This window comes from Podarcis melisellensis (assembly GCF_964234715.1).
Source record: "Podarcis melisellensis genome assembly, chromosome: 1".
NCBI lineage: Eukaryota > Metazoa > Chordata > Lepidosauria > Squamata > Lacertidae > Podarcis > Podarcis melisellensis.
In genome coordinates, this window is record NC_138528.1 from 35,216,631 (window position 1) to 35,231,109 (window position 14,479).

At 39.8% G+C, this 14,479-nt stretch overlaps 1 protein-coding gene across 3 annotated transcripts in view; it reads left to right on the forward strand.

Moving 5' to 3' along the window:
• HEATR5A (HEAT repeat containing 5A) overlaps nt 1–14,479 on the forward strand; it is a 59,522-nt gene that overhangs the window by 29,576 nt on the left and 15,467 nt on the right. For 2 of the 3 annotated variants that reach the window (XM_081888777.1, XM_081888779.1), the window contains 9 exons: nt 1,220–1,325; nt 2,262–2,452; nt 3,443–3,602; nt 5,003–5,192; nt 6,358–6,527; nt 8,022–8,048; nt 10,748–10,886; nt 12,264–12,443; nt 13,260–13,499. In XM_081888777.1, the coding sequence (XP_081744903.1) occupies nt 1,220–1,325; nt 2,262–2,452; nt 3,443–3,602; nt 5,003–5,192; nt 6,358–6,527; nt 8,022–8,048; nt 10,748–10,886; nt 12,264–12,443; nt 13,260–13,499 (1,403 nt within the window). The remainder of the gene's footprint in view (nt 1–1,219; nt 1,326–2,261; nt 2,453–3,442; nt 3,603–5,002; nt 5,193–6,357; nt 6,528–8,021; nt 8,049–10,747; nt 10,887–12,263; nt 12,444–13,259; nt 13,500–14,479) is intronic. The other variant, XM_081888778.1, reaches the window with a different exon arrangement.

Consider the following 14,479-nt stretch of genomic DNA (forward strand, 5'->3'; position numbering starts at 1 on the left):
TCAGCACATTGGAATTTTAAAAAAAGTAAATGGTTATGTGTTCTGAGGACTCTTTGTAAAAATATATCTATATAAAATATTATACAGAAGCTGAATTAATTTTCAGCCTCAGGTTAGCTTATGTGTGAAAATAATTAGCTATTGAGAATTGCTGAGAAAGTGGTGCTATAACCCATCCTGATTCTGCGTAGGTGAGATTTGAAATTGGTTTTCCCAGATCCAAATCCATTCATGTCCATCTGAAAAGTCTGAGACATCTTGATCCTTCTGGTTCCTTTAGAGCAGAAACTTCTACCAAAAATGTAAAAGTCCAGCTGGATTAGTCCATATGTCTGCCTGGTCCACAGTGTGTTGCCTGTAATGGCCTGCCATGTCCTTTTGGAAAGAGCGTGACAGCAAGAGCTCTCCACCACTGCCTCCATTCTACACTCACCCACCCACCCCAGCCTGAAAACAACTGGCATTCCAAGGAATGCTGCCTTTGAAATAACATATGTGAACATGTTTCTGTTTTCCAATCTAGTTCTAATTTAATATTTCATGTGCATACACAACTTCTCATAAAGCTCCTTCACCTTCCTGTCCTGCCATTTTCTAATTCAGGTGCACAAGCATTTGTGAAACCAATCTGTGGTATAACAAGCACATTGGGGTCTATTGATGGTGAGCAGGTAGGAACAGAATAGGCTGTAGGGAGGAAGAACAGTTAAACGATATTGTTCGGCCTCTTGTGATTGGCCATTTTGAATATTAATCCAGCCGCTGTAGGAGCAGCAGCAATGGTTACTGGTTTCCCACCTGTCTTCTCAAGCCTACATATTGCAATATCTTGTAAAATGCAGAACACAAACAACAAAAATGCTTTTCATTTAGGAAGTGTGGGTGTATATCCATATATGCAAATATGTTCACATGCATCACTTTTTAAAAACATAATAAAATATATGCAGTGTTATAGTAGTTACTTAGAATGATAAAGTTGGATGATAGTCTTTTTTAAAAAGGGGTAGGTAGAAAGAAAGGTGTACTAGATTGGGATTAACAGACAACCAGAGAAAGGACCCTAGGGACACATTGGGAAATAGTGAGTTCTACACTAGGGGACATGCCACAGCAAAAGCAGTGTTCTCTGCTCAACAACCTGATATCTGCTGAACTTGGTTGAATAACAGAAAAATTAGTTATATCCCCTGTCTCCTCCTGTTTTTGTGTGTTTAAGGTTGCAAGTATTAGAACAATTATTGACATCTATAAAACAAACCAAAGGATCACGGCAGCAGATAGTACAGCAAAATGTTCTATCAGCATTTTCTAATGTTCTGAAGGTAAGAGTCTCCCTTTGTTACAAAAACAGGTCCGTTGACTAAAAAGTGATTATACCTTAAACATTGAAAGGTGTTACTATAGTGCTGTTTCTGTGAATTAGTAAATTTGAATAATACTTCTGAGATCTCTATGTCCTTGAAAATAAATCACATTATTTGTGGCATTGTATTAAATTCCATACTCTTTGTAAGTATTCATCACCAGGAAGAAAATTTAGAGTTTGAATATAATTTCAATAAATGCAACTTTAAATATGCGTATTTGTTGCTTGCCCCTTCTAAAATGTTTTCTCTCTCTTTCTGTTTACCATCCACCAGATCTTGTCCTAGTTTTCTGTTTTTAGGCTTAGAGGTGCTTTATACACTTCTTTTTTTGAAGGGAACATGTTACAGACTCCTTAACGTTTTGAGCACGTTTATTATTTCTTAACCTCGTGCACACTGTGGAATTGCATGATGGACACAGTCTTTTCTGACCTTAAAAACATGCTGCATTGACAAGGAGAAAAACTGGTGCAATGCAGGAATCCACATTCCACTATTGTTTAGAAACTCTCTAACGGAAACCATGTTTGTATAGCTGGAGGTGTCCTGTATTGGCAACATAATTATCTTCCTCTTGCATCTAGAGTCAGATGGAAAAATATACTGCTATATGTGCAACCCACCTCTGTTTTCATCTGCGTGATGTTGTCTGGAAAAAAACCTTTTCCCTACAGCTCATAAGCTGCTCATGCACGTGAAGATGGGTTATATATTTTATATTCATTTTTCAGGCATCATTGCCCAAAATTTAGCAGCTTAGAGTGGTAGAATAATACGACCTTTGGAACTACTCCTGTAGGGATATTGCATAGATCTTTATCCCTGTAAAATTCTGTCTACTGTATCTACATATTTAGCTTTAAAAAATAAATAAATCTTTTTTTGTTCTAGCACTTGGCTAGCTGCAAGGGAAATTTAGGTTCTGAAGAAATTCGAAGCTGTGCCCTGACCTTAGTGATGAGTGCCTTGGAAAGTAGTAACCCACTCTTAAGATGTTCTGCTGCAGAATCCTTAGCCAGACTTGCAAAAGTAGCTGCTGACAGTACCTTCACTGCTGGATTGGTGCAAATTAGCTTTGACAAGTAAGACACTTCTTATTGCATTGTTTTGTTACATTGCACTGCACTGCAGTACAAAATGAACTGCTTGGTCCTATGCATATATACTCAGAAGTAAGGAAAAACTTCAAGGGTAGAGTTCATTGTCATGCTATGATGAATGTTCCATCTGTGCAAGCTTTTAAGTTTGCTAGATGAAAAAAAATCTCCCATTTCTTCCCTCTGTGTGATGTTCCGGTGGTTCTCAATAGCTTTTCGAATGTCCAAGTACACTGTGTCAACCAGATGCTTGATGACATTCTTGAAAAATTCAGTGAAACAGACCTTGCTCTTGCAGAAGCCATGCTGACTCTACTTCATCAAGGCTTGTTCTTCTATAAACTTGGTTGTTTTACCTTTAACAATAATTACCACTGGTTTTCCCAGGACAAGTGTTAAGATAACCAGCCTGAAATTTCCAGGATCACTCTGTATCCCTTTTAAATAATTGGTGTGATATTTACTGCTTTACAGTTCTCAGGGATGAAAGCTGATCTGAGGGGCAAGTTATGTATTTTTGTTAGAAGGTCAGCAATTTGACAGCTGGATGCTGTCCAGCAGCAATCTGTTAGTTTTTATTTTGTGTATTAGGCCTAGAACTTCATCTCTCATCACTACTATCTGCCTCAGTTCGTCAGATTCCCTTCCTGCAAAAGTTAGTTTGCAAACTGCCAAAAGCAGATTTGAGATCTGCTACTGTATGTCTTCCATTGTAAATATTGATGCAAATAATTCATTCAGCTTCTCCTTTGGGTTCTGGGCAGAGGATACCACTTAGCTATAAGAAGACTTGACACCAGTAACATATTTTTTCCACTTTGCTTCACTAAAGTTATCTTGTAAAGCTGGACTCCATTGCTATAATCACCATTCTAATTTCATTTGATTTAACATGTATGTGACACTTTCCCCAAAACCATGTTGAGCTCAAAGCATCTCTTACCCAGTTTATTTATTATTTTTTATAATACATAGACTAAAATCTGCCAGAGATGTAATATCAAGAACAGGACATTCTTTGGCTCTGGGATCCCTCTATAGATATCTAGGAGGAATAGGCTCCACTCAGCACCTGAATGCTTGTGTTGGAATACTTTATACATTATCTCAGGACAGCACTTCACCTGAAGTACAGGTATTTATTGGATTCAACTATTTTTCCTTTTTTTATTGTGTAAGTGGCTTTGAGTGTAACAATTTTATTATTTATACCCCACCCGTATATAACTGTGAAGAAGCAAACCTTTAAAAAATGTTATCTCATTTGAGTATTGTTTAATAGTCATTTTGTAAAGTATGTCTTCCTTCATAAAAGCAGACTTCAAATCCTTGAGCTGTTAACTTGGTTGTTGTTGCTCTTGTTGGTTGTTCTTCTTGTGGGCTGTGACTGATATTGAACTGAGTTGGGGGAAGTGAAGACTCACCATGAAAGGCACATGAATCTGGGACGAAGGATCAGTGTATGGTCAAAGTGCCCTATTCACTATCCTTTCCTCCTTGCAGTTCTTCTGTTTATTGAACCCTCTGCTTGCTTCTTCTGAAACAGGGATGGAGGGCAAGAGGGTGCTGGAATTTTCAAACTCAGGTCGGCAAGGACAGTGTTTGCTCCCTGAACTTACACACACACACACACACACACACACACGGGGGGGGGATCAGCTCTTAGATAAGCATGAACACTTAGAGCTGATCTGCGTGGATTCCCGCGTGACAGCACACCCCTCCTCTTACACGTGCTACGGCCATCTATTCTGATCTCCATTTTAGATGCAGGTGTGGGAGAAATGTAGTCAAATCTAACTATGGATATTCTTTTCCAAGAGTTAAGGCCATAGAGCTGTATTGCTGATAGGCAGACTCAGACCATAGAAATGTAATTGGTAATTGTGTGATGTGGTTTCCCCTCCTCTCCTGGAGAGGAAGAAGCATATAGTACTCTCTGTTGTCAGCCAGCCATGAAGGAGGTGTGCCTCCGATCATTCCAGCATCATGCATATGCCTGAAGCTGTTTTTGCTGTAAACACAAGTATTTCACCTTCATTTACTTTTAATGCTGTTGCCGCTAAGGACGAATGTTCGACTGTGAGAAAAATATAAACTGATCATGTTGTCTGTTAACCCACACACATGGGTCTGTAGGGGAATAACATATAGTTAATTATATTCCCTCATCTACCTAATAAAACGCATCAGCAGTTAAGTGAGCGGCTATTACCATTGAGGAAGGCAAGAAAGTTCACATCATACCAGTTTATATCATGTCTCTATTCATGTATGCCAGAATCGGTACTTACTCATTTCTCCCTTCCCTTAGCCCTGCCGTGAGGAGCAATTACGTTTCTTCAGGTCATTCATCTTAAACTCCTATCATTTCCAGTCACGTTGTCATACTGAATTATTAGTATATTATTTAGCACCATCTCACGGAAGTACACTCATTTTACACAATAATTTTATTTTTGGTCACAGTTTGCGAATTATTTTATGTTTGTTCATTTGTATGTGTGACAGCACAGCATTTTTGGTATTTTACAGACCTGGGCACTGCATTCTCTGTCACTGGTCATTGATTCTGCCGGTCCTCTGTATCACGTGCATGTGGAACCTACCCTCTCTCTTGTTCTTATGTTGTTGTTGACTGTGCCTCCTGCTTATGCTGAAGTTCATCAAAGCCTTGGTCGCTGTTTAAATGCACTTATCGCTACTTTGGGTCCTGAGTTGCAAGGTATGCACATATTTGCGACGTAATGACAAGACAGGAACCAGGCTGTTGATTATGAAGCTGGGAGATAATGCTTTGCTAGTTCTCACTTAGTGAAATGTGTATGGAGTACAGCAAGAACTAAAACAATGTTCAGACTTCTGCATATCGGGACAAATTTTTCCCCCAAGTCTTGCACAATCACACCATTAGCTTGGGTGTCTCCGGCTGTAGTTGGACTACTACTCCCAACATCCCTGACTACTGGCCTTGCTAGCTAGGCATGATGGGAGTTGTAGTCCAACTACAGCTGGAGACACAAGTCTCAGAAACACTGGTGTAGTTTGTAGCCCTCAAAGCTCATTTAATGGATAAATTGAAAGTGACCTGCATGCTTCTATTCTTGAGTGCTTCAAATGACCTGTGCTCTTTTCCCCTGGCTGGAGAACCCCTACTAGTCTTGAGGTCTAGGCAAATTTTCCCTCTGGGTGCATATAGGTGCCCTTCTCCCTGATTGCCTAGATCAACTATCTGGTTGAGGCCCAAGCAAGTGACATTGACCATGTTCTTTGCCCTTGGGTGTGTGGTTTTGATTGCAGAAATTAGCCAGTGCAGGGTGAGAGGTCATTCAAGGACCCTGGCATGGAAGGTAAGGTGTTCAACCACCTGCTGCCTGCTGCAATGTGGATTGAGATCCCATGTCTGCAGGGTGGGCAGCGGGAGAAGGAACTCCTAATGAAGCTAATCAGGTTTTTTCTCATGCAAATTGCCAGCACTGGGGGCCTAATCAGGACTGCAGCCATGAAAGGGGTAAAGCCCTCTAGTCCCATGCCAGTGTCCCAATATGCATCGCCCCTGCACAGTTCTGGGGCTTTAGAGTTAACATCTTCCTCATGGCCAATTTGTCTCTGTAATTTCTATTATTGCCCTTTTTGTATGGGGAAATTTTTTTTACATATAGTTTTGTTTAGCGCAGGGACTTCATTGTTTGATGTTTTGTGAGCCTATGTATTTTCAGTTATGTATTTCTGTTTTTTAAAAATGTTATAAGTAATCTAGAAGATTTAGCGTAGGCGGTGCACACGTTGAACAAATAGTAATGCAGTTTTTTATGTTGTTAACTGCTATCTGAGTAAAAAGAACATGACAGAGGGAAATCTTTCTCCTTCCTTTTTGTCCTGTGTTATAGGCAGCAGCACTACAGTTTCAGCCTTGAGGGCATCTTGTCTCCTAGGCTGTGCAGTGATGCAAGATAATCCTGACTGCCTTGTCCAAGCTCAAGCCATCTCTTGCCTTCAGCAACTTCATATGTTTGCTCCTCGTCATGTAAACTTGTCTAGCCTCGTGCGGTGCCTGTGTGTAAGTACATATTTACATGTTAAGCTTTTTTGTAACTTTGGAAACAGAGCATTGGAACCGCAGCTTTAAAAATTGTTAATGTGCCATACTTTTTTAGTCATTAAAGTCCACTTTTTCAGATGCATAAACTGAAACATGCACAACTTCCATGAGGCAGGTTAATTTCTTTGAATACCTGCCTTTTCAGGGTGGGAACTGAAAATGAACAAATTGTTCTGAGGAAACAATTCATAAATTTTTGTTGGAAGTATGGTGAGTCTTTGGTTACTAGCAAAGCATCCTGGGATATTGCAAAGTTCTCTCACTGGCTTCTGAAAATTGTTGGTGTGGTGTCTGGTTTGTGTTTATCCTTTAGTGTAACCACTTACTGGTACTGTCCTGTGTGGGCAGCAGAAGAGCATTGCTAGCAGTTGATGGCATCTGTGTATCACATTACAATATGTCCTAGTGAATGATTCCTTGATAGGTCTGTAAAATAATGTTGCCTGAGTTGGAATGAGACATAGGAAACATACAAAGTTAGTGAATGCTTTTGCCATGTCTTCATTCTAAAATACTGAAATTTTTGAATAGAAATATATGGACTTAAATGTTGTCCAAGAGAAAAAACTCCCACATATTATTTTATAATGAATCTTTAGAGACAGTTCATTGCTGCTACCCCACTAATGTGCCTTCCTCAGCCCCCACATGACTTACTTAAAACCAGTTCATAGGGAGGCCCTGGCTGTCAGCTTCTTCCTCATTAGTCTCTGTGTTCCCCTTGTAGAAGACACCAGAGAGAAGGATGGGGACAAAACTAGAATTACTTGGGTTATGATTCCACCTACTTTTTATCTCCCTGCCTTCCACTCTTCCAGTCCCAATGAGCCCCAGTGTAGAGATTTGGTGGGCATAATTTTATATCAGACTGTGTGATGATTAGGCTCTCTGTCTAGCTCTGGCAGCACATTTGGGTTGGGGTCCTATGACTTCAGAGTACTAGTTGTGAATCGCTCCTGACAGTTTTTGGCTGCAATCCAAAGGCAGCCACTGCTCATAGCATCCAAGCTTCTGATTAAGACCTTATATTAACTATCCCATCTTGCTATAGGTATTATGGTCTGCTTTTTCTTTTTAGAAAGCAGCAAGTACTTTGGTGTAAATTTAAAAATATAAATTGGTTTCAAATGCAATTTAACATTATCAGCTCATTGTTTGTTTGTTTCATAAGATTTATAAACTGCTTGTTGTTGTTCTTTTTTAAAAACAACAACCCTCAAAGCAGGTTTACAAAAGATAAAACAGTAAAATCAATAAAGCTGTTTTCAGCAGTTAGTATTGGCATCTGGCTTTTTCATTTTAAGGACCTGGAGTAATAAGTAATGCAAGTTGAAATGTGCAAGTGCTCATCTTGTGGCAGTAAATTTGTTTTCCATTGTTGAAGGTTGGGATCACTATGGGTTTTGATACCTAGGTTTTGTCATGACTGGATTATCATTTGTTTTTGTGCAGGAGATCTTGTTGGAAAATTCTGTGTTGGTAGGTCTCTGTGCACTGTTAAAATTTCAGCAATTTTCAGTGTTCTTCTTTTAATTTTCTCATTGTCTCTATTTAACCATTAATGTCAAGAAAAACTTTTAGCATGTTGAGTTATGTTTTGTTCCGGTCTAACCAAATTCTTTCTTAACATTTTTATAGCTGGCACACACACTTTGCTGTGTATATTTTATTTTTGTGTCTATTTTACTTTTGCATTAGTTTAACTTAAAACATCTTAAACTAAAAAATAAATAAAGGAGACCACCATTTTAAGGGTGTGTGGGTGTGGTTTGTATGTCTGGTTTGTATGTACTGCTTGCATTTTTTTCTGTGTTTGTTTTTGCCATTTTCGGTCTCTTAAAAATGAAAGAGATCAGAAATCAGCATTGTTATTTGTCTTGCAGTTAAGCTTGTGTGTTTTGGCTTTTTCATATAAAAAAAGGAACTGGCATTTTTTAAGCATGCATAAATCTCAGTGTGAGATCAGCTTGAATCAATGTTGCATAAAGCATTTGTATACTTGAAATCTTAACTTCAAACATCTTATTATTTTTTAGTTTCTAAAATATGTGCTAGGCATATTTTTCTATGCATCAAATTACCTTTATAAGTTAGTGTGCATGCAGCAACGTAAGAAATTATTAGATGCAGACTCGGTTTGATTAACTGTGAATGCATAGCACTTTCTGTGTCCATTTTACCTCCTTTTGTTACTCCTATCATTCTGATGAGTTCCCATTGACAAATGAGGTACATGACCTCCCAACAAGGTTTCTTTGTAGCATGCATCCAGCTCTGCCCCATTTTTCAGGCTTCTAAATGGACACAAGATAGCAAATGATAAAGAACTTGTTAACTTCCTCTATAATTCCATGCTCATTTAGTTAGTCTCATTGTAATTTTAGAACCTCCATTTAAACTCGAATTTTAGTAGATACTATCTTTCTGGCCTAGATATAATTCAGCAACTTTAATATGCTAGGGGATTTATTGAGAGTAGTTATAATGAGTCTGCAAAATTTGTACATTTTAAGTATGTCTGCATTTGTAAATTAAGATGATGAAATTCTCTAAATTAGTATTGAAACAGCAATATTTTGGTGGCTAATGTAAGGGAGCTGCAGGCTTTGCTATAGTGGGTATTTGTAGTATGCCATATCCATTGGTAGAGAACACATTGTTGTTGTTGTTGTTATGGTGTCTATACTTCCTTTCAAAGGGATGTGGGTGGCGCTGTGGTCTAAATCACAGAGCCTAGGGCTTGCCGATCGGAAGGTTGGTGGTTCAAATCCCCATGACGGGTTGAGCTCCCGTTGTTCGGTCCCTGCTCCTGCCAACCTAGCAGTTTGAAAGTACGTCAAAGTGCAAGTAGATAAATAGGTACCGCTCTGGTGGGAAGGTAAACAGCGTTTCTGTGCGCTGCTCTGGTTCGCCAGAAGCGGCTTTGTCATGCCGGCCACATGACCCAGAAGCTGTACACCGGCTCCCTCGGCCAATAAAGCGAGATGAGCACTGCAACCCCAGAGTCGTCCACGACTGGACCCAATGATCAGGGGTCCCTTTACCTTTACCTTATACTTCCTTTCACCTGAGGATCACAGAGCAGTTTACAATATAAAACCACAAAAATACGTAACTTAGTAACAAACAAAAGTAATCCCCCCGCCCTAGGTTAAAAGGCCATAGGTTGTTTAATTAGCCAAAGGCCTGGGAGAAGCAGGCTGGTTTTGTCTGGCTCCTAAATATATATAAAGAAGGCAACAGATGAGCCTCCCTGGGGAGAGCATTCCCTAAGCAGGGAGTTGCAGCAGAAAAGGCCTGTTCTCCTGCTGCCTCCCTCCGGACCTCTCATGTATGAAGAAGGGCCTCAGATGATGATCACAGGGTCCAGGTTGGATCATTTGGGGTGAAGTATTGCAGTTCCAAGTCATTTAAGGCTTTATAGGTCAAAACCAGTGCTTTGAATTGGGCTTGGAAACTAATTGGTAGTCAATGCAGTCAGGCCAGGATTGGTCTTATATTAGTTCAGTATCCTTGATGTACTGTGTATATGTAGGAAAGGCATCATTATTTCACCATTCATAGCATCCCTTATTATATTATCATTCACAGATAGGTAATGTTGGGATAGACTTCTGTCTGAAACCCCAGAGAGCCAGTCAGTATAGGATAGTGCTTAACTAGATGGGCCAATGGCCTGATTCAGTAAAAGACAACTTCCTAGCCATATTATAACATTTTTAATGTTCTATTTAAAATGATTATATGCCTGTGATGTGAATGGCATTTCTTTGAAGGTGCAAAATAATAAATGATGCTTATTAAATGACTACAACCAAAAATAGGTTTTATAAGGGTTTAGTTTATTCATAGCTAAAGTAGTAGAAATATTTCTGTTCGTTTGCTTTTAAACAAATATTTGTATCCCACCTTTCCCTCAAGTGTGTTCAAGGTGATTTACAACAGAAAAACTTAACATGAAACAATAGATGGAACTGTTAACACCAGCCAGACACAGTCAAGATAGTGGAGGTTGACTCAGATATTTTTACTACTGTCCTCTGGCTTTTTCTTCTCTAATATCTGATTTCTAATTTTGTTTCAGAAATGTTATTGCTTAAAGAACTTCAGGCTCCTGTCTTTCAGATACCACCTATAAAAGTGCAACCCAGATTACATCCTTTGTCTATATATTTCAGGTGAATCTCTCTAGTTCATATCTGTTGTTGAGGAGAGCAGTACTAGCTTGTTTGCATCAGCTTGTACAAAGAGAGGCAGCTGAGGTATCTGAACATGCTGTGGCCCTTGCTAAAGACAGCAGAGAAGACTTTAGTCCAGGTAATATTGAGATTCAACCTTGTACCAGTGGATGCAACAGGACTTCTCTCTCCTCTGTTCTCCCAAACCCTCAGAGTAGATTCTGGGGGAACGCAGGGGATTGCAGGAGATGAGGAAGGAGCAGGGAGTCCTGCTAGTATAAGCAGGCCACCATAGCTGGGTGTCACTCATCATGTTTTCCCCTCTTAAATATTTTTTTGGTTTTGTGTAACTTGTATCTTGCCATGCAAAATCCTGCAGATATTTGTGTATTGCAAACTGACTGCTTGGAGGCACAAAAGGCACATGTTTATCTGTTCCGACCTATAGTTCTTCAAACTGAAGGACTGGGAGTTTGACTGCTGCACCACATCAGAAACTATATCCTCCTATAAAACTGTCATGCCAGAGAGATGAATCTGTCTCAGTCTTCTGTCTCGCAGGCTAGTTTTGTATGTGCAAGGCGGGTGGGGTTTTTTTTGGGGGGGGGGGATTGCATGAAATCACTCACTTTGCAGTCTAAAGCAGTAGAATCCAGAAACACACATGTTGTTTCTTATTTGCCTGTTTGGTCTCTGATTTGCACACTTTGCTCAGAAAGGCATGCCTGGCTTTCTGCTTTCTGGATACACACAGTAATCCTTACTATATTGTACTTGTCTCTTTGATGCCTACTGAAGACCTTCCTTCTTTAAGCTGAGACTGTTCCCAGTATTGGAATTACTTTAAAGATGTATGATTACTTGTTGCTTGCTGTGCTGGGTCACTTCGGAAAGAAGGGTGGAATACAACTGAAATAAATAAGTATTTTGATTGACGTAAATGGCTTGTAGGAGCTTATTTCTGAACTTACATTGTAACCTGGGATGTAGCTTTCATGATGTGTTGAAACACCAGCTTCATCCATGGCTGGTTTTGTGCCATAGAGGTAACCCAACAGAAGGAGGGGCATGGAAGTGTACAACCCTTCTTTTGGAGTCTGCTACCCATGCTGACCTTGCTATTTTGTGGTCTGCTGTCTGAATGGACAGGGATCAGCATAACTCCTCCCCTTAAATTGTGACTACCTCTGTCAGAAGTGGTCTATTGCTGTGGCTCTAAAAATGAGATTTAAAAATAATACAATGACACTTCCCCCAAGACATTTTCTTACTATATGGAATCATGGGGGGAAATCAGAGTCATGGTATGGAGGCAGGGAATGTCTTGAAGTGTGTTTGGTTTTAGTTATGCTTTGGGCATTAATGATGCTAGAGAGATGAGCCTTTTGATATTATTTCAGGGTTAAATATTTTGCCACAGTATTGCACTTAAAAACTTTTGTCAGCTTTTACGTGCTGTGATTCATGCTTGTTTCTCGGCAGATGAATTCAGATCACACTGTTGTTGCTTTTACAGGCATTAACATCAGAGAAGTAGGCCTTGAAGGTGCATTACTGAGCTTATTGGACAAGGAACTGGATCCAAAACTATGCCAAGATATCAGAGAGACCCTGAGCCATATGCTTATATCAATGGGAGTGGAAAAACTCTCTTTCTGGCTTAAACTCTGCAAAGATGTTCTAGCTGCCTCTGCTGGTATGTGCTTATGCCTTCTTCCTAGAAAGTAGATTTTCTCATTAGATGAATCAATGAATCAACTGACCATACTATCAACTGATATCTTAACCTATTTTGCAAGTAATTTCATGTAATAAGTGAGAAGAGTGACTCATAAAAACTTCTAAGTCGGAAGACCACAGAGGAAAAGGAGGAGCCTCATGCAGCGTGATCATTGGAGACCCTCCTCCAGTGACATCAGAAGGGAGTCAGGTGGCCCCAGGGAAATGGGCCTTCTCAGTGGTGGTACTTAATTTTATGGTATTCTCTTCCTAGCAAAGCTTTGCTGGTGCCTACTTCTTGGCACAAAGAAAGACCTTTTTACTTTCCTAGACATAGCTGCTGGTAGTTTCTATTACAGTGGTACCTTGGAAGTCGAACGGAATCCATTCCGGAAGTCTGTTCGACTACCAAAGCGTTCGGGAACCAAGGCTTCCTGCATCCAATCAGAAGCCACGGAAGCAGTGACAGACATTTGGTTCCAAAGAACGTTCGCAAACCGGAACACTCACTTCTGGGTTTGTGGCGTTCAGGAGCCAAAACGTTCAACTTGCAAGGCGTTCGACTTCCAAGGTACGACTGTAGTTTTGTTACATTTTTTAATATAAATAAGTTTCCTTTGCATCACTCCCCACACCTCTTGCTCTATTTCCTTGCTCATTCCTCCTCCCTATCTCTATTCCTCCTGCTCCCCTTCTGGCCTGTTATACACCCCAAGTCTTTGATGGGTACTGCTGCAACAGTACTCTGATCCATTGAGTGCTTTGCACTTTACCTCCCTGTATCTCAATGCAGATTTCATCACAGTGGCTTCAGTGGACACTACCCAAGAAGAAGAGGGAGCTCAAGGGGATGATGAATTTGCATTAGCTTTGGAAAACAATGAAAAGCTGCACCCCTTCCCTCATCCTCGATGGTCTACTAGAGTATTTGCTGCAGAGTGTGTGTGTAAAATTATCGGCCAGTGTGAGAATGCAAGCAACGCTCACTTTGACATAGCTCTGGCACAAGAAATGAAGCAAAGAGATTCAAGAGGTATGTCCTCATGTTTATGCAGACATCAACTGCAAGTAAGTGGGTATAGGATTGCAGTCTAAATTTAATTTGACAAACTGTAGCTTAATGGGAGCCAACAAAATCTCTTTGCAGCTATTGCAACAGACATTCATTGAGGTGTGTATTCAGATTATTGTTAGTACGCTCATTTGTGAGCAAGAGAAATATGAATACTCTTGAAGAACAAAGATGTTTGTAGATTTATTATGGCACAAACTTTTCAGAGACTAGAGTCAACTTAATGCAGATAGTATCGTTAGATACATGTTGTATTGTCCTTAGTTGGCAGGTGGATATAGATGGGTGGGGGGAAATGTAACAGTGGGGTCAAATGGCCATTTGAGTAAAAAAAACAACTACAGTATGGCTTCCTGTCCTGCTACATATACTAAACTGGCATCTAGCAGTAGCCATTCCATCAGACTATAGGAGAGAGAGATGGTTCTACAGATCCTTTCTGCCAGCTCTGCTGAAAGGCCAGACATTTTGCTTATCCTCTCCTTAAACTGTTCCATTCCAGCTGGGCATTTTCAGTAACTCTGTAACTATGAACTAATGCCTGAGATTGCCTTTTTCCCTCCTCCCTCCCAATGTTTCCTCCTTTTTCTGTAATGTTTCTTAGATGTTAATCCTCAAGATAGGGAATATTTTTATAATTTGTAGCTTTAGACTACTCTGGAGCCTTTTTTGACTGGAGAGTAAACCTGGGATTTTGTCATCCAACGCTGCTATTGTGTAACTTTGCAGACATTTGAACTTTAATTGAATTAACATGGACTTTTTATATTTTAAGACCATTTTGGCCTGCTTTTTCCATATAGAAACGTCAACTTGAGGGTAATGGTTCACGCTTCTGATGAAATGAAATCTGGTCCATAAAGTTAATACCATAATAAATCTGTTACATCTTATAGATGTCTCAAACCTTTTTATTGTTTTTTTTCCCTGCTACAGACTAA